At 37.5% G+C, this 20,871-nt stretch overlaps 1 protein-coding gene across 1 annotated transcript in view; it reads right to left on the bottom strand.

Annotated features, from left to right (window-relative positions):
- The window catches only part of Adamts19 (ADAM metallopeptidase with thrombospondin type 1 motif 19), a 177,850-nt gene that overhangs the window by 92,103 nt on the left and 64,876 nt on the right, over positions 1–20,871 (bottom strand). Inside the window, exons 7-8 of the mRNA XM_057789047.1 lie at positions 20,515–20,558; positions 6,167–6,272 (exon numbers count right to left, since the gene is read on the bottom strand). Coding sequence (XP_057645030.1) covers positions 6,167–6,272; positions 20,515–20,558 — 150 coding nt within the window. The remainder of the gene's footprint in view (positions 1–6,166; positions 6,273–20,514; positions 20,559–20,871) is intronic.

Consider the following 20,871-nt stretch of genomic DNA (forward strand, 5'->3'; position numbering starts at 1 on the left):
CCAAAGGAGTGACGTGATTTTCCCAGTGAAGAAGAGGGCAGCTTCTAATTCTGATGACCATTTCTCCTCCGGGGAGCCTGACTACCACATGAGAACTCAGCTTTAGCCATAGAAAGAGCTGATGATGGAAATATTGTTTATTGATCATTAATGTTTCCTGTATGATTCACATCAGAACAGATTCTCAAAAAAAAAAAATTGGGAGAAGGCTATTCTGCAGCACATCTGGGGTCATCAGCTAAGGGCTGATTCTTCAGTCATGCAATGAAACAATTGTTAATCTTTATCTGTGCCGGTCAACTTATTAGTCATTTGCAATGATATCATTTAATCTTCATAATAGCCCCATAACGTTTCCATTAGAATGTCTTCTATTTTATATATGATGACAGTCTGAGGTCAAGGCAGGACATATAACTTAGATGCATATCCTCTTCGTCCAATGCTCAACCCAGCCGACTTCAGAACCACCACAAACTGGGGCTTCTCTCTCTGGATCAAATTCCATTGTAGCAGATGATTTGTGTTCTGTTTTGTTTTTGTTATGCCTCCCCTGTTTTTAATAGACGCACATCTCTATATATACCCAGATCTATAACCATGTTTTGTACACCGTGTGGAAAACAGTTTCAAAGTAAGGCATTACTGACACCTCTCCGCGGGCTGTGCCACTGAACTACATTTTAATAATCTCGTTTTAAATTCATTTTGACAAAAAGCCTTGGGCAAATAAACTCTCCACTAACATTGTACATGGTTGTCAAGTCAACTGAAAAAATATTTTTATCTTATAAAACTTCTCAACTTGTTTAAAAGTCCCTGCCAGGAAGTTTTTGTGATATCCTGCGGAAAGCTGGAGACTGGCTTGGATCTTGAAGATGGTCCCTTCTGATGTTGGAAGAGCTGGAGAACACATGCACTCACTCCCATTTTAGGAGAAATTTGGAAAGGATTTGGTTTGTAAACAGTAATATTTTAAAAGAGAAGAGTTTTTCTCTAACTCATGAGGCAGAGAGAGGAGGGAGAGACAAATCGTAGTAAAGAACTTTTTAAAAGCAATGGGGAAAATATATTATTTTTAAAATTTTAATCTTCCTTAAAATACTATTGTGTGTGTGTGTGTAAATGAAGGTAAGCCATACAGTGTAATAATTCTTTCCCACAAAACCACAGATTACAGCAAACACAGTGAAAGGCATGGGAACTTCCCTTCCAGATGTTAGTCAGGAGAGTCAAGGAGACTTCAAAATAATACAGTCTTTCAGATCAGTTTCCGCTCTGAAGACAGACCCTCTTGCAGAAGACACCATATACTTGAAGGAATCGGGAAGAAACTGACCTGGAAGACTCTTTCACAATAAGTTGCTCTGTTTCAGAAAGTGTTACTGCAAGTTGTCAAGAGAGAAAAGCAACCAAGAATCTTACTCAGCTGTAAGGACTGACAACCACAATGTGACTAGTGTGGGAAGATATCTTAGGGGCAACAAACAGTTGTGTGATTGATTGTACTTAAGGCACACTAAATGGGAGGAAACCCATGCCTGGTACTGGAAACTTAACCAACTACACCTATCAGGAGAGATCACAAAACCTAGAGAAGCTCCACCTATTACCATTTTTTCCCTAAAGCAATAAAATTTTTAACTGTATTATCTGCACTTAAACACATATATGAATGTAGCTTTAATCTCTTGTCTTAAAAGTACGTGCAGCAGATGGAGGATACCTCAGGCAGACACAATATCAAAATGCAGAGTAGTGACTCCACGGTGCTTAGACTCAACTGGTGTATCTACAATATAACCCTATACCTAAGGCTCAGAGAACAGCATGGAAGAGGGGTGGGAAGAGTGTTAAAAGCCAAGGACCAGGAGACATTCTGTGAGATAGTGTCTTCAAGACTTGGCAAGGTAGCTGCACCCATGAAATCTCGACAGTATCTTTGCCTGAACAAGATCCACATAAGAGCATCAGTTGAAATGGCGATTTATATAGGAAAAATAAGGCAAGGCCCATCCCTAGGTGAAGAGCTACAGAAAATCAGTGACTACTGAGAGAACAGTCAAGTTCCTTCAAGGATGAACCCCCAGACCATTTAATTCCAAGGTGTTGGCTTAACACATACACACGTAATAAACACGTAAATAACACACTCAGCATAACAGTAATTTAAGGACAGGTCATGATCTTGAGAAGAGACCACAGGAAGAATCGCAGAGAGAAACATGGAAATAATGCAATAATTACAATTTTCATGTATGAAAACATTCAATTTAAAAGGGGATCTTCTGGTGACTGTTAATGTTTTTCATGACGTAATATTTTCTCTAGAAGCTGTACATTATGGCAAAAAATAATAAAAGAAGTAAGTGATGACCATGCCTAACTGGAAGTAAATTGGTTTCCATAAAATAGCATTTGATTTTATTCAAAGTGCATGAATATATTTGAGTTGATGTAATTACACTGCTGTGCCCTCATGGAAAATCATTAGTTATGAGGAACTATAAGATAGCTTCCAATCGTTCATTTATTTTATTTTTTTTATCATTTAATTCACTTTAATTTGCAAAAATACCCATGAAACAAGTATCTCCAGTCCAAAAGCAAAAAACCCAGGGGATTAAGAAAAAGAAAGAAAAAAGAAAAATACAGGCATAAGAGGTTTCCTTAACCTTTCCCCACACTCCTGCGAGCCTTCCTACCAGGGTTGCACACACTTGATAGGCTCAAACTATGCACAGGTCTTGTAGGAGATGGCATCAAAGATATCATCGAACCCAAGTTCTACCATCACTAAGTTTACTCTCCACTAGGGCTGGAGAACTCCTGCTTACTTAGGACAGGTCCCGAGAGGTTTTTCTCTCTTAAACGTCTCCTTCCTGCCTCCCCCCATTGCTGCCACCGCTGCCATCAGTGATGACAAGGGCTGATCCTATCCACCTCTGCACCATTGAGTCCCCAGCCCCCAATGTAAAAATCTTTTCATTTTTCTCTCGACAACAAGAGGTCCTGAAAATGTGGCGAGCAGAAGACTTGCATCAGAATGACAGGGCTTATTGATTGACATGAGGTTGGCTAGTACCTGGACTAACACCAACTGAAAGACAACATTGATGGAAAGGGGTTAAGAAGCTTTACTTTAGTACATTTCCTGGATGATCTTTATTTACTCCAAGTTCTGAGAACTAATGACACACTAGCTAAAACCCACTCTTCTACCATTATTCAAACCATCTGTCAACTGACTTCAATTTAATCTTTGCCCGGAACAGTTAATTCTAGCCTAGCATGGGTCATTACTCTCTGGTAAAATGTTTTCCTATGCAAATCTTTATTTATGTTTCAGTTCAAATTTTAACCTTTCATTTTCTACAAAGGACTGTTCAATAAATAAAGGATCTTCCGGCCCATGTTTCTAGTGACCTTTTAGCATCTGTGTCCTTAAAATATAGAGTATGCTACACATAATTAGAACTACCTTTGATTTCTGGTGAACACTGAGAAATATATGTACACTATTGCTACCTAGAATTTGTTTAAAACTGCCATTTAAAAATACCATTTAACATTTTTTCTTTGAAATATTCAATTTCTTACCAAGTGAATAACCACTGTTTTATCAGCAGATACAGAATTATAGTAGCAAACGTACTAGAATGGAAAGAAAAGCAAAGATACAAAGTTTCTTCTAACCCTGAAACCGAGAGAAGGATCGCATGCCTCCAAAAATCCGCCTCAAACTCACTCAATGAGGAATGTGCGCCATTGGCCAAAGTATAAGTGGTAGAGGGAGGCATGTGACACATTTGCCGTAGACAGTTCTGGGTAATACAACACAGTGACAGGAGACTGACCTGTGTTCACTACTAATTTCAGTAGAATAAGGGATACGAAGTATAAAAAAGTTAATGTTTAATTTGAGAACCAATAGATTTCTAGGGGTTGAAATTTTATCTACCACAACCATTAGTTAGTATTACAAATAAAGGTTTTGCTCTAAAAAATCTTAAGAAATGATAGTTTTCAGTCTTAATTTATTCATTCAAAATTTTCGGCATATATTCATTGTACATATTAATTGATTTCATAAAGACTGTTTCTTTCCAGTATATCATTTGACCTGACAATATCCGTAATATCCATCCTCAACCCCCCTTACCCTCTACCCTTTCCTTCCTGCCAATCTCCTACCCCTGTCTCTTATGAATTCATGTCACAAAATATGCAGTACATTATTTTAAATCACAAATGAAAGAAAAATGTGATAATCATCTTTTCTGAATGGGGCTTGTGTCATTTAATCTAATAATGTCCAGTTTTACCCATCAAACAACACCTTTTCATTGCTTTATGGCCTGTCTGGTTATATTACAACTCATCTGGTTATACCATAGTTTTTAATTCATTAATTTACAAAAACATTAATAGACAATAACCGTAAACATGGGATACTATGGTGAAGATAAAAGCCTTGATGAACGCGGCTTTCTTAAAGATTATGTTTTGCCGGGCAGTGGTGGCACACGCCTTTAATCCCAGCACTCGGGAGGCAGAGGCAGGCGGATCTCTGTGAGTTCAAGTCCAGCCTGGTCTACAAGAGCTAGTTCCAGGACAGGAACCAAAAGCTACGGAGAAACCCTGTCTCGGAAAAAAAAAAAAAAAAAAAAAAAAAAAAAAAGATTATGTTTTTTGGCAAGACTCGACTACATTCCTACTGCTGATGTGACCGGCAAACTGTAAAACTTACATTCACAATTCGCTCTGTTCCCACTCTACACCATATCTACTACAATAGACTTCCTGAAAACACACAAAGAGCTTTTATGTAACTTTCACCTTAAAGTAAACCAACATCAATCACAAAAGTATTATGACAGATTGACTGAAGGAAACCTTAGGGCCAGGACAATAGCTAATTTAACGGAGAAATCCAGAAGAGTATGACTCACATTCAATGGCTTGGGATCAAATCCCTACTCTGATAACCACCTATTTTATAACTTTGAGGGGGTAAATAAAATTTTTGATGACTTTTTGCTATAATATAGGAGTACAACAGCATTCAGTCACAAGATTCCTCCTTTGAGTACTTAGAAATGTGTAATTATAATCACGATTAATGGCACTGGTGTAATTACAAGTGCAGACCCTATGCCCGGCAGTCAATGGTCAACACAAAACAAACATAATGGCATTTTTGTTGGTTCTTTGTTTCTTGATGTTTTATCAAAGTTTTTTTTTTAAGTTTAACATATAGTTTTCTTTTGTGTATATATTATGGTTTCTGGTGTTATGTTTTCATGGGATTCTTGCGTGTATGAACATGAGTCTCTCTGTGTCTATATGTGCTTCACTTTTTCTTCGACTCTTTTTCTTCTGTTTTTGTTTGTTTTCTACCATTTTGTTAGTTTTTATTTGATCTATCTTTCTTATTATTTCTAAATTTTATTACTATTTAGATGCATGTTTGCTTTTTAATGAGAGAGAAAGAGAGGGTGTGAATTTGGATGGGGGGGATGTAGAGGATTCGATAGGAGTTGAGGGAAGGGAAACCATAATCAGAATATATTGCATAGGGAAAATTATTTTCAATAAAATAGAAAAGAAAAAGAACTATGGTTGTACTCATTCTCCTGTGTGAATGAACTACTCTGTGGAAGGTGCTTGTATTTGACAAACCATGCCCAGGATCGAGTTAGTGCTAACTGTATGTTAATAATGTGTCACATTTCATTGCTTGCATAAACTGTGCAGATTAAAACATTCAGTCTGTGCTGATAGTCACGGAGATTCTGCTATTCTGAAGTATTTTCTCTTGTCCGGTGTGATTTTCTTGAGTACTTGTTGAAAACACACTACTTCATAGCTTCATGGCTATTGCAATGTTTATTTGGAAATATGCTGAGATCAGCCATGCATCGTCCTGACGCGCTGTCTTGATGAGGACTGCGGCAGTCTAATGGGGCTGTGTTCAAAGTGTCAGGAATGGTGACAGGTTGCACAATGTGCTCTGAATTATTCCCTCCACTTCTTACACTGAGTTCTTCAACGTTTTCCAGAACATGGACTCCAAAGGAAATAATCAAAAACATATATGATTCCCAATAACTCACATTATTAATCTATGGGCTAAATGTACAAGGTGGTGATGACTTGTACTTACTTGTGACCCATTTCATGAGCAATTGTAAATGCAAGGTTCAGGCCATTGTCTTCAGCAATAATACACTTTCTCTGTTCACTACACATTCCATTCAAGTAAGCTATACCTAAAAGACATCAACATTATTAATCATATGTCAAATTTAAACTGAAAAAAAATTAACACATCACATGGATCAGAACAGAGAAAATCTAGACACTTTAATCCTTTTCATACTTCATGTCCTGTATTCTTAGAATAGTACATTTTCCTCAAATATTAGGATGGTTACTTGTTTATATTGCTTATTTTTCTGTCTGCGTGTGGCATGTACGGATGCATGTGTGTGCATGTGCACCTGAATATGAACACCAGAGGACTAAGGTCAGAAGTCTTTCTCAATTGTTTTCCACCTTCATTTTTGAATTAGGATCTCTCAGCAAGCTTGGGTGCATTGGTTCAGCTAAGCAGTATGGCTAACGAGCTCCAGGAATCTACCTATTGCCATATCCCTAGAGTTATAGACACACACTGCCTCTTCGAGATTTTTACATGGGAGCATGGTATCTGAACTCAGATCTTCATGCATTCACAGACAGAACTTAACTGAGCCTTCTTCCCATGCCCCTCTTTTATATTTTGTAATTTTCTAACCTTAACGGAATTATCCAAGATTTCAAATGTCATACTGAGATTTGTAAGTGGAATAACTCTAGGTTCCCAGTTGTGTGATTATTACTGGAGGGTTTCCCCTCCTTAGTAGACACAGCTTATTATGTCAAGGGACAAAATAATTTCAAGCTTTCTGAAATTCTTGCACACTGAAGGCAAAGGAGACACTACTATCTGGTGCAGGTGTCCTGGATGAAAGGGAGGCAGTGCCTCTGAATGGGAACAAAAGGCTGAAAAAAATCCATTGAAGAAAATATGCAAGTGAGTTAATTAAGTACTAAGGGGACACCTAATATAAATGAGCAGAAGAACAAAAATGGGTTCAGCGGATGTGGGAGAGCATATCCTGGAGTAGCACTGATACGGATAATACTAATACTGATAATGGAGCAACTGGGGGCCAGGCAACCTAGTGACTGAAACACACAGGCTTTGCTTGTGCGCTCGCGTTCTGCTGATCAGGTGTGGAGAAAAAACACAGCCTATGTTTCAGCTGTACACTGCATGTGGAAGAAGGGAAAGATGTGTAGGAATCTCCGTGTGAGCAAAGAAACAAGGCAGAGGAGCCTGAAAATAATATGAAGAACAAGATAGAGTAAGAGGGAAAATGCAGTCATCCATAAAGAAAGGCAGGACTACAGAGACTGCTCAATAGTTAAGAGCATTGGCTGCTCTTGCAGAGGACCTGAGAAGGTAGCAGAAGCTCCTGCTCATGGAGAAGATACCCTCTCTGGACTCTGCAGACACTTGTGCTCATCTATTCATAGCCTGTGCCCCCAACAGCATGTACACACATACAGAAGTAGACAATGCCAAGCGAAGAGGTATGTGCCTTTTAAATCCAGCACTTGGGAAGCAGGGGCAGGTGGTGTTCTATGAATTCCAGGCCAGTCTGGTCTAAGTATCCATTCCAGACCAGCCAATGATACATATTAAAATCCTGTACAGGGGCAGTGTGTGTAAGTAAAATAAAATATTATGACTGTTACCAGAGAGTGGAATTGAGGGATTTAAATTGTCAGAGCTTTTTAAAATGTTAATGGTCCTATGCACGCACGTAAAAAGCCAGGGCATTAAAATGTCTCTGACATTTTAAGTCAAATAACTCCTCAGGGTTTGTTGAATAAGAAATTTGACATTAGCAACAAGACAAAATGGCAGCCTACAGAATGGGAAAAGATCTTCCCTAACCCCATATGAGACAGACGTCTGATCTCCAAAATATACAAAGAATTCAAGAAATTGGTCATCGAAAGAAGAAATAATCCAATAAAAAATGGAGTACAGACCTAAACAGAGAACTCTCAACAGGGGAATCTAAAATGGCTGAAAGACACTTAGGGAAATGCTCAACATTCTTAGTCATCAGAGAAATGCAAATTAAAACAACTCTGAGATTCCATCTTACACCCGTAATAATGGCCAAGATCGAAAACACTGATGACAACTTATGCTGGAGAGGTTGTGGGGTAAAGGGAACACTTCTGCATTACTGGTGGGAGTGCAAGCTGGTACAGCCCCTTTGGATGTCAGTGTGGTTATTTCTCAGAAAATTAGGAAATAACCTTCCTCAAGACCCAGCAATACCACTTTTATGTATATATCCAAAGGATGTTCAATCGTGCCACAAGCACATATGCTCAACTATGTTCATAGCAGCTTTTTTGACATACCAAGAACCTGAAAACAACCTAAATGCCCCTCGACCGAAAAATGGATAAGGAAAATGTGGTACATTTACACAATGGAGTACTACAAAACAGAAAAAAATAACGACATCTTGAAATTTGCCAGCAAATGGATGGAGCTAGAAAACATCATTTTAAGTGAGGTATCCCAGGCCCAGAAAGACAATTATCATATGTACTCTCCCATAAGTGATTTTTAAACATATAGCAAAGAAAACCAGCCTACAAATCATAATCCCAGAGAACCTAGACAACAATGAGGACCCTAAGAGAGACATACATGGATTTAATCTATTTGGGAAGTAGAAACAGACAAGATCTCTTGAGTAAATTGGGACCTTGGGAGAGGGTTGAAGGAGAAGGGAGAGGCAGGAAGGGAAGCAGAGAAAAATGTAGAGCTCAATTTAAAAAAGAAAGAAAGAAAGAAAGAAATTTGATGTCAGAATGAACTTAGGAAAGTTTGAAGGACAATCAACCTCCATAGAAAATGTGGGGAGAATCAAGGCGAAACAAACAGTGCTGTGGTAAAGCACACATGCTTCATCTATGTATGAAGAGCTGATAAACACAGTGGGAAAAAACTGTGGTTTAAAGTCAAAGAGTGAGAGGAGTGAAATAGGCAGCACTGTCATATTCCTCTGCACCAGCATGTAACACAGCAGAGCAGAAAGTGATTGCAATCACAAGGGTATAGCAAATCATTGACTCACAGTGTGCTTACAAAAATATGCTGATTAATATTATTATATATGCTATGAAGACATTTATAGTAGAAAACATATATGCATATAAAATGATAGAAAATATTCAAGGGATGACTATATATTTACAAAGAGGTAAGATTGTGGGCATATTTTGAATCCATACTTCCACATATTACAGGAAGAAGAAAATAATTAAATATGTGGTAACTCACTAATAGCAGCTGTACAAAGTGCTAAGACTATGGGTGAATTTTCTCCCTGTTTCCAATTTCCCAAATTCATATGTTTATAGTGAGAACTTTAAAACTTTTAAGCACAGTAATCATCTTTATAAATTTGATTAGTAATTGCAACTTCTCATAGACCCGGTTATGGTTTAACAATTGAAAATGACCTTCTGCTCCTATTCTACTGATGTGTAAAGTCAGACAGATCAACTAGTGCTTGGTAAATTTGAAATTCATCGCCCTAATTTGGCAGATCAAGGGCATGTATGCCTTCGCCTTGAATGTTATGGAGAGCACTTGTTACCACTTAAACAAACTGTATTACTTTGTTTCAAAGGCCACACTTTTGCTTCTCTTCAAGAGCCCATGTGTTCCCTATTATAATGAGGTCTGGGGGTTGGGAGGGTTAGGATTTATCACAGCTGTTATTAAAGAGAGATGCAATAAAGACCTATTTCAAAGCACTGTAAATGGAAAGAATCCTTGAAATGTAAAGCAAACAAAAACAGCTTTCTAGTTTCCCATATGAACAAAGTTACGTACCAGAATGCAGGAGAATCTTTCTTCTGAAAAAAGATAACTGTGCTAAAATATACCTAAGGAGGACCACAGGAAACTTGTGAAGTGATGCAGGATGCACTTACAAAAGACTCGGAATGAAATCAGAGCTCGTATCTGACCAGAAAGATAAACACAAACAAAACTAAGTGTTCCTCCTCCAGAACTGCTGGTTTTATGACTGGCTGGACCACCTGAACTTGACATCCTGGCTTTCCTAGCACAGGGTTTTGGGAGAACTTTAGGTAACTTATTTACCCCATAGCTTGTATTCTAAATGTTATTTATCCATGAGATATATACTTCTAGAGATTTATTGCAGTCAAAATCGTAATATGTAACAAACAAGAGAGTCCATTTAAATATGTTCAACATACTTTTAGAAATGTGATCCACAAAACCACCCATTTTAAAATGGGGACACTAAGATGTGTACAAGTATGGAAGATATTAGTATAGGGAGAAAAAGATACGTTAAAGTGGGAAAACCAGGAAGGCATTATGAGAAGGAAACCAGCTGCTGGCATCACCCAGTAGGTGAGGAGGAGAAAACAACAGGAAAGAGTAGATATCACCAGGCCAGAGAGGGAACATGGAGAGGGGTGGAGAGAGGCTCATGTGGGTAGATGGTTCTGGAACTATGCAGCCTATCTCTACAACAGCTGATTTCGAATATCCTGTATATGGACTGTGCTGAAAAGGACATGATAAGTGAAATTCCCTGAAGCAAAGATTAATAAATCATGTTTTGCTTCAAGAATTATATAAAAAGATAACTTTGAAGGATGAAAATTTTTTTATACTCAACAGAAATGTCTGAGAGAGTAGCAAAATAGTGCCTAGATATTGAAAATCCATACACATGATTACACCAAATATTAACATTATTATAAAGTAGTAATCTGTCCTACTAATTGTCTTGTTAGGTTACATACATACATACATACATACATACAGAAGGAAAGAAAGAAAGAAAAAAAGAAAGAAAGAGAGAGAGAAAAAGAAAAAAAGAAAGAAAGAAAGAAAGAAAGAAAGAAAGAAAGAAAGGGAAAGAAAAAAAGCACTTTATGGATATGAAAGTACAATTATACAAATAATGAATGTGAAATAAATGTCATTTTAATACACTTACAGATTCTCTTAAGGCCATTTACAATATTATCAACAGTGCAGTTTCTGTAAATACTAAGGAAAAAATGACTTCCGGCATAAAAAAAAAAAAAACCACAATAAAAAAATGCAGTGCCTCCCTTGACAAAACAAGGTAGAACACTACGTAGATGTTAAAGTGCTGTTTGTATTTTAACACAGGGCTTGACTGAAACTCCTCTCATAAAAGAAAAGCTGAATGTTTAACGAAAATTAACAGGGAATGCTCAAGTAGAAGAAAAAGTTCTTAAAATTTCAAATTCGAGACGCGGGGTGATGATAAGAAGTTGTTACAACCCATGCATCTTAGGGTTCTTATCGCTGTGAAAAGACTATGGCCACGGCAGCTCTTATAAAGAAAAGACATTTAATTGGGTGGCCTACATTTTTAGAGGTTTAGTCCATCATCATCAAGGTGCCATACTGTAATGTGCAGGCAGAAATCACATGGTGCTGGAGAAATCACTGAGAGTCCTACATCTTAACTCACAAGCAACAGTAGATGGTCCATCTCACTGGGAGCGGCTTGAGCATATATAAGACCTCAAAGCCTGCCTCCGTGCTACCACGCTTCTTCCAACAAGACCAAACCTCCCATTTGTGCCACTCCCTTTGGGGGTCATGTTTTTTTCAAACCACACAGTGTAACATCAAGTGGGGGGTTTATTATCGGGCATAGCTTCAATATGGATGGGGGTGTACAGTCTACAGACGAGGAACTGGGATCCACAAACAAATTAGAAAAGTTGGAATTGATGCTACTTCTTGTTTTTAAAGATTCATGAAAATGACTTTAAAGCAGTCATTATTGAAAGTTAGAAAGTAACTTGAGTTCAACAGCAACAAAACTGGGAATGCTAGAGAAGACTCCTGTTAGAGAACTCAAGCCCCAGGTCACTGTGAATGTAAGTGTGAAGCCATGAACAGAATATAAAAAAAGGCTCTTGCACTATAAAATGCTTTCTCAGTCCAGAAAATATGACTTAATCATCTCAGCAATCATAAAGAGGGAAAACGAATCCACCAAATATGGCCTCAAGATAGAGAATTAAAACCAAGCAAAGAAATTGTCCACTGGGCCAGAAACATAAAACCTAGAGTAAAAATAAGATAAAACAAAAGACATTTGAACATATGATAAAAAGCATATGACCTCTCAGCCACATCCTGTGGCCATGTTGGGAGTGGAGGGCTGTGCTGCAACTGGGACTCTGGTGCTGTCTGCCCCAGGGCTGATGCCAAGTACCATGTCTGGGTCAGCGGTCCTACAGAAACTGAGGTCTGTGCTGTACTTGTTGTTCCTGATACCATCAAAGGCAATACCAGTGCCTATTGGTGTCATTCTTGCCCAGTTCATGTTCTGGAATTCAGGCTGGTGAGAATTTATGTGTGTAGCTTCTGACATTCCTGGAGACACAAATTCACATCAAGCTCCCTCAGCATATGACTCCTGCAATCTTTCTGTCTTCTCTTCCACAATGTTAGCTGAGCCTTAAATGTGGGGGTGATCAACTTAAGATGCACTCAGCAAGAGAGAAACCAAGCCGGATACTGGAAATCCAGTCAACTACTCAATGCTACTGAAGTTAGCCATCTTGGACAAGAACCTGCAACCATTACATTACTAAACCAGCATAATCCCTAACAAAAATGGAAACATTTGTCCTTAAACCCACAGATTAGTATAGTTCTCTTCTCTTATTAAGGAAACGTTTCTTTAGAACAGATATAAAAATTTCCAGAACACCAGAACTAAACTATTTTAAAAGACGAAAAACTTGCAGCTTGCATAAAAAGAAACAATACCTTAAATACGAGCAAAGAAATACACACAACCTTCATACAAGTCGAAAGTAAAAGAAAGAGCAAAGATAATCCATGAGGAGAAAAGATAATATGCAATTATGTAAGTGCAAGAGGTGCAAGGGGTAGCTGGGCAAGATCCTCTGGAAGTCATTTCCCCGTGAACACACCACACTAAAGGCCAATCATGCATTGAATTACCTTCACCAAAGCTAAGGAAATCACAGCAAAGAATACAGGGCCTGTTTCTAGAATAGCAAAACAAAAAACCACCCCGAGAAGCCTCCCCATTTTATTTCTCTTTCAATTCTAAGCAGGCTAGATGACGACCTTTCCCGTGTCAGAGAGGCAGAGATCAAGTCTTTGTGTTAGACAGGACATCCATGATCCGTCCTGCAACAGGAACTGGAGTAGGCCAGGCAGCTCCCGCCTCCACCAGCCATCTTCCAGCGTTGGTCTTTCTGGCGTTTTTGAGGACAGACTATTCTGTTGCTGTTAACTGAACATGTCAAAAACGTATCTGGGAACGAGTTGGACTTGGATTGCCTTGTTGTGCTTACACAGTGACAAGATTGCACTGCAGACTCCTGGCAACTATGATTGTGGCATTAGCCAGTGTTTAAATGGAGCAAATGTTTAGAGACTTGGAGAAAAAGAAAGATATGATTTGAATTTCAGGAAAGATGCAGACGAACGAAAGCAGAGAAGGAAGAATGAATTAATAACCTACCCCTTCAGTATTCAGATGAGGCCATAGAGCAATATGAGTCAAAGACCATTTAGGAAACTCTGGCCTCATCTGACTGTCAATGTGACAGAAACCGACAGGGTAAAATGAAAATGAAGGAACGCTCAGAAAATTAGAAAGAACTGTTTGAACCTTGCAACAGGATGCTGCGCCACACACACACAGGTAGTGAAATGTGACTAAACAGCAGAGATAGAAGTAGTATCCAGAACACAGAGGCCTTCTCTGACAAGAGCCATAAAGCCACCCACTTATCCCTGTTGCCAAAGGGTGATACATAAAACCTGAAATTTCCTAGAATGATTCATTCTTTCTACCCAGCTACAGTGGCTAAGGTTGGTTATTACTCAAATGTGGCAAGCATGTTTTCCTCCTTAGCCCCTCTTCTCACCTAGGCATTCTCATGTCTCTACAGAGCGTCAAACCTTTTTTTTCCCTTTTCTTCCAAGTATCAATGGCTATTTCAGTGAGGGCATGTGTGATCATATCTAAAATCATAAATTCCTTACTCCCATGATGAAGCGTCCACATTTTCGTTCTCTCTCACCCCAGTGCTCACCCTTCTTGCTCATCCTGCTGCTGAAGACAGCTCTGACCAGCAACCTCTTCATCCACCTTGCTTAAACCACCCAGTTCTCTGGGACCAGGGGTAGTCAGTTAGCCTCAGAACGGCCATTCCAGTTTTCTACTCTGAGCAGTCAGTTATTATTCTTCATAGTTCTCATTGAGCCATTCTGAACACCCCAAGTTTTGAAGTGCTGAATGTGTACACTAGGCTTTACAGCTCACACACCTGTTTCGGCTTCTGACAAAATTGTACTGCTACGCAGAAAGAAGGAAGTAAAGGATGGTTCAAGTAAACATGGAGGAATAGCCTGAACATGGGAAATAAGGGAAGGAGGTCACAGCAGGCGAACGCAGTCCCAGCCAGCTCTTTCTCGGGTCTTGAGGAGAATCCTCCGCCTCTTCAGTAAGACAATGAGAAAGGCAATTTTGTACTCGTCCATTACCTTCTACATCCTTCTCTTTCAGTGAGCTTTGAACTCCTCCTGAGACTATCAGAGCAGGCCACATCATTTTTGGAAGATTAAACTTTCAGATGCTGCAAGTTCAAATTGAATCAGATTATACTGTCTATGCTCGCTGTCTTGATTGAACGCTTATAACCCATGCACAAAATATAAAACCTGAAATTCTTACTCCATCTCCTATTGAGCCAGAAAGTGCAGTGTTGTGGCACACTGGCAAAGCCTCGTGTGGTGAACTACACAAGCAATTCTGTCTCAGAAACTTACTGTTGAGTCTCCACAAAGCTGGCTGGAAATTGGTATTTCCTTCTGGGTAACTAAAGTCAGAGTTCTCACGCACCCTCCATGATCTGACTTGCAAGAAAAAGAAATATGAACTGGTTTTGAGGATTTCATCTGCCTTAGAGATGAACAGCCTGACTTTTAGAAGGGTTAAGATTAGTCAGAATTAATCTGTGTGAAGTAATGCTAAGCATACAGATGGAAAACATTTGTGTTCCGATTGCATATAAATCAGGAATTTTGGCTAATACATGTTTATAACGTTATAACATAAGCATATCCCAAAGGTATTGAACAGGGACAAACACCATGCTACCAAAACCGTAGAAACTGCTTTCTTAGTAAAAACACTGATAGAAGGCTTTTATAAGTATGGAAACACTCAAGTTTCAAATGGGTTGCTAATTATTCTCCCATCACAGTGCCTATTTTTAATAAATCTTACTTCATAAGTTGCTTTGTTCTCAGTAAAATCAACATCTATTTAAGTAAAGGAAAATTATGTTCAGAGACTTAAGAAATCTAAATACTATTAGAATTTTAAAGCAATTACAATCATAAACATGTATTATTAAATCTCCGATTATAAATATATTTATTTATTATATAAAGAGATTAGAGATTACATTATTATAAATACAAGCCTAATATAATGATTTGCTTTTTGGGATTGTTTTGTTTTGTTTTTTTGTTTGTTTGTTTGTTTTTCACTGCGTAGCTCTGGCTGATCTGGAACTCCCTCTGTAGATCAGGCTGGTCTCAGTTTCATGGAGTTCTGGGAATAAAGGTGTGCATCACCACTGCCTGAATCAATATAATGTTTTGATATAATTTGTCAAGTAAAATATATACTTAAGGATAAGTGATTCCAAATGTAGATTCCGTTACAATTTTAGTTTTATGAGGTCCCCCAAAAGTGTTCAATATTTTAAAATTCCAAATGGACTTTAATACTAGTTCATTCACAACCTATGTTCTGAAGTATAAAGTAGGCAAAATAATGAAAATGAAGATTTTACACATTGACATTTCTAAACTAATCAAACTATATGCTTTAAATAGAGGCAGATTTTGGATACCAATTATACCTCAATAAAACCAGTTTTAGAACTTGTCTAAAATTAATGATTTGGGCTTCTGGGTAAAATAAAATCCAACTGGCTCCCAATTTCAAGCTAGGTTGTGGTCTGGGTAAGTTTTGCTCTCTCTAAAACAGTCTTCACACTGACAATAGTTGCCCAGGGGAGCAGGAACTCTAATTGATTACACACTGAATTCCAAGACCATGAGTCCCTGCCAGAAACATGGCAACTTTAAATATTACATCCATTTGCCTTTATTTGTAAAAATAATTAACTATATTTTACCATAATGAATTCTTGAAAAGTTCAGAGAGACGATGCTGTCTTCTAAGAGACACATAGCAAATGTCACTTCTATGAATGACTTTGGGCAACCTATGCTGTGCACTAAGTTGCCAGTCCTCAACGTTCCTAAGAATAACTGTAATAACTACATGGAAAATATAGATTTTCCAATTAATATGATTTTGTTTTGAGGAGAAAGATGTTTAATTATGTTTCAGTATTCAGTGTTTAAGCTGCATTTAAACAGTTTCCAGTAGAAACAAAAATTAATATGAATTTTGAGCTGGAAGTTCTTCGAGAAGTAAAAGACAGCAAGCTTTACTCTTCTTCTTTAGAATCATGTGTCCAAGTCTTATGTCCACAGCACATATTGCCAAAATAGACAAAAAAATGTGCGACTTATGTTCTGGACAGCACCTAAGAAAACACCCAACACTGGCCAAGAATTAAAGAAGACAAAGTCAGCTTGCTCCTCCAGTGAAACCCAGAATCTGATCTGTCGTATGTATGTGCCACCATGTTTGCCCTCAAAAGATCATCCCAGACACGTAATCATGACCTCTGTGACTTTTTAGAGTCTTTGTTTAATTCAGCTCATTTTTAGGTCCTCCCAAATAGTTATGTAGACCGACAGCTCCTTCTTTACCATTGCTGGATGACATTTTCTTTTTATAATGCTCTTTTCCACAGATTGCTTACCCATTTACCTACTAAAGAGTATTTCAGTTGCTTCCATGATTTGGCAGTTATGAACAAGCAACTTTAAACTTTCGTGAATATGATTTGGATGAAGACAAGTTGTTTATTTCTATCTTACTTACTCACCAATAACCCACCACTAGCGTCATTTATAAAAGGAAATATTAAAGGCTAATATTATTTAAGAAATTGGTCTCATGATATTTCTCCACTACCTCTTTAAATCTTATATTAATAGATAAAGCACTGTGGTACTATTTAATGTTTTAGCTCAACATTTAAGCTAACATTGTAGATATATCACTAGCACTACTATAAAGAAGCTAAGCATGGTGGCACCATCAATCCTGGCCAGTTGAGGCAAGAGAATCACATGCTAGAAGGTGCCATTCATGAGACAGAAAGAGAAAAGGCCATGATAAAACATTTCATCAAATATACTGGTGTCTTGACCTTGGACTTTCCAGAACACTGAGAAATAGACTTTTATTGCTTTTAAACTACATTGCTTATGGAATTTTATTGTGACACCGTAAAAATTCTAAGACAAAGACTGTCCAGTACAACTCTGTCAATACCCTATCAGAAATGCCTAACATGGGAATGGTTCAAGGAAATGTAATACAATTCTATTTCGATTCAAAACATATTAAAAGTATAAATAAGAATATGAGCTTAATGGTAGTTTATAGCTTCTGCTGGAGTAAGAATCATTATCGTTTGGGGGAGTGGTCACTAGGGGTTACTTATTCTCCAGTGGATGGTCCTGAATCCATGCACACATGGCATGACCCATCATTTTACTGTCTCTAAGAAATATACCTCATGCCCAATGACAGCACCTTAACATTAGGCATTGGAAAAAAGTAGTCTAAGAAAATGAAACCAAGAAACAAACTATTCTAATATCCAACTAAATTGACTTTAAAAATAATACTAACTAGAAGAGCTAAGGGCAGATAATTTATTCTTATTAAAGAAAAATTCAAAACTAGAATATTACTAAAATGGTAAATAGGTATGCACCAAATGTAGAAATAATCAAATTCATAAAACAAACAAGCAAACAAACAAAATACTATTAGATTTAAAATCATTAACTGACCCCCAGCACAGTGATAATGAGGAATTTCAGTAACCCATTTGGAGAATTGAATAACAATGTCTCCTATAGTCTCATGTATTGAGCCTTGGTTTTCAGCTGTTGGCACTGTTTGGGGAGATTTAGAGGGGTCAGAATATTGGAGGAACTGTCACTGGAGGCTAGCTTCGACAGTTTAAATACTCATGCCATTTTGTGTTAGTTACATTTTTATTGTTGAAATAAACAGCATGATCAAGAAAAATTATAAAATAAAGCACTCAATTGGGCTTATAGTTTCAGAGGGTTGGAGCCTCTGATGATATAGCCAGGGCATGGTGTCAGGAACAGCTAAGAGCTTACATCTTGATCCTCAAACAGCAAGCAAAGAAAGGGCATGCCAGAAAGCTGCAAGTCTTTTGACACACCTTCCCAACAAGGTCACATCTCTTCATCCTTCCCAAACAATTCCAGCAGCTGGGGACAAAATATTCAAACACATGAAAGTATGAACCATTCTCACTAGAACCACCAAATACTTCTTGTTTTCTGTGTTTTCATGCTGTGGTTCAAGATGAGTGCTATAACTTTTACTCTTGCCTCCATGCCTGTCTCTTATTGCCATATTTTGCCACCATGATGGACATTAATCCCCCTGGAACCACGAGCCAAAACAAGCTTTATTATATAAGTAGCCTTGATTGAGGTGTTTATCACATCAAGAGAAAGTCTCAATACAGAAGCTCTTACCAGAGTGTATCACTGCTGGGAGACCCTTGACAGTGTTGTTTTTTGGGGAGCACAGAAGACTTGGGATTTTGGACTAGAAAAGCAGTTGAATGCTTTAGGCAAAGCTTCATTGGTTGCTCTAGTAAGAGGCTGGAAAACTGAAATGCTGAGAGGAATGAGGACTCTGGAGGCCCACATCAAGAGGTTTCAAAGAAGAAATATAGTAGCCATTGGGTTAGAGGAGAGTCCTGTGATGTGAAATTTTGGCAAAGAATTTAGTTGCTTTTTTGCTTTTGTTCTAAGAACTTTCCTCAGGCTAAATTGAGAAGATATACCTGAGAGAATTCTCTGTCTAGGATCTCACACATCTAAAATCAGGATGTTGACCATAGTGGATTTTTATCTGATGTATAGGAATGTTGGTATAATTCAGCTCCTTACTTGGTTAAAGAGCTGCTTAGGTAGATTTCCATACCTTAAGGTAAAGTGAAAGAGTATAATTGAATTTGCAAAAACTCTCACGGTAGTGTCTATTAGTGTTCGAATGAATAGCCAGGGGTGGAATACCTCTATGTGTCAGAACCTATTCCATTTGCATTTCTGTGACCATCTTCATGGAATGCCCAGTAGCACTTCATAATGGCTAAACTCATGTAAGTATGCTGAATGCTTGTTGTAGACATTAAACTACTTTATACAAATTATCTATTCAAGTTGAATGGAGGTTTCTAATATCTACTATCATCTCTTCCACTACAGTGAGTAGCCAAGAATCCCAGTATAAACATTACTCATTTTGTTATTAGATTTAGATATGTTAATTTAGGATAAATGTATTTTATCTCCTTTCAATAGTTAATTTTGCCACTAATTTGCAGAGAACCCAAACATTTGCATAGAAAAAGGTTATACTTACTATTTACCAAAAGCAAGAAATTTAAAATTTTAAATATTCAATAATAAACTAAAGCATTTTCCAATGAATATAATACACCTTTAGCCACAGACTTTAAAGTATAAAAGAAATAAGTATGAATCAGCACACATATATATGTATTTATACATATATATCCTATATGTATACCATACATATCCTATATGTATGACGCACAGTTAAAAGGATAGAACAGTAAATTACTGTGGGATAACGCTCTTGTACACTGTAAAGATTTGTCATTCATATTGGTTTAATAAAATGCTGATTGGTCAGTAGCCAGGGAGGAAGTATAGGTGGGGTGACCAGACTAGGAGAACTCTGGGAAGAGGAAAGGCAGATGAAGTTACCAGCCAGACACAGAGGAAGCAAGATGAGAATGATTCACTCATAAATAAAATGTTGTTGAATATGTTTGTGTGTCTTTTGGAAAAGGCAAAAAAGAAATGAAAATAGTCTTAAAATACATGTAAAGTATCTCTCGTGTATAGTTTATGTATGACTTTAAATTGTTTCATTTGTAACTGAAGTGTTAACATATGATTTAACATATAAACGCAATATATATATATATACATACATGACATTGCAAAAATATCTTTTCAAAGTCAACACTCTTAAATAACTTATCATATGTAAGCAATACAAGCATTTAAGTACTCCAGTGTTTCTCAGATGAACGGTTATCAGAAATACTTACCTACAGTATCACATGGCTCATCTTTATGGACACAGAAATCTTTCCTAGAAAGGAGAGTAGAAAACCAAAGTAAAGATAGATTCTTTCAGACAGCTGTCAATCATCATGACTCATTGTCACAATGACATGAGCCACACTGTCTATTCCCTCAAATTTAATATAAGTCAGATTAATATTAAGGAATATATTTGAAAAAATGATCAATGCAAGTTTAATAGTGATGATATATTATTTAGTCATGAGATATATTCCTATTTAATAGACACTAGTTCAGAGATAAAAAGCTTGCTTTGTTTGACATTTTTCTGAAAAATTTCATTGTGTTGTTACACAAAATAGTTTATGATGTGGGGAATG

This window comes from Chionomys nivalis, chromosome 14, assembly GCF_950005125.1.
Source record: "Chionomys nivalis chromosome 14, mChiNiv1.1, whole genome shotgun sequence".
In the NCBI taxonomy this organism is placed as follows: Eukaryota; Metazoa; Chordata; class Mammalia; order Rodentia; family Cricetidae; genus Chionomys; species Chionomys nivalis.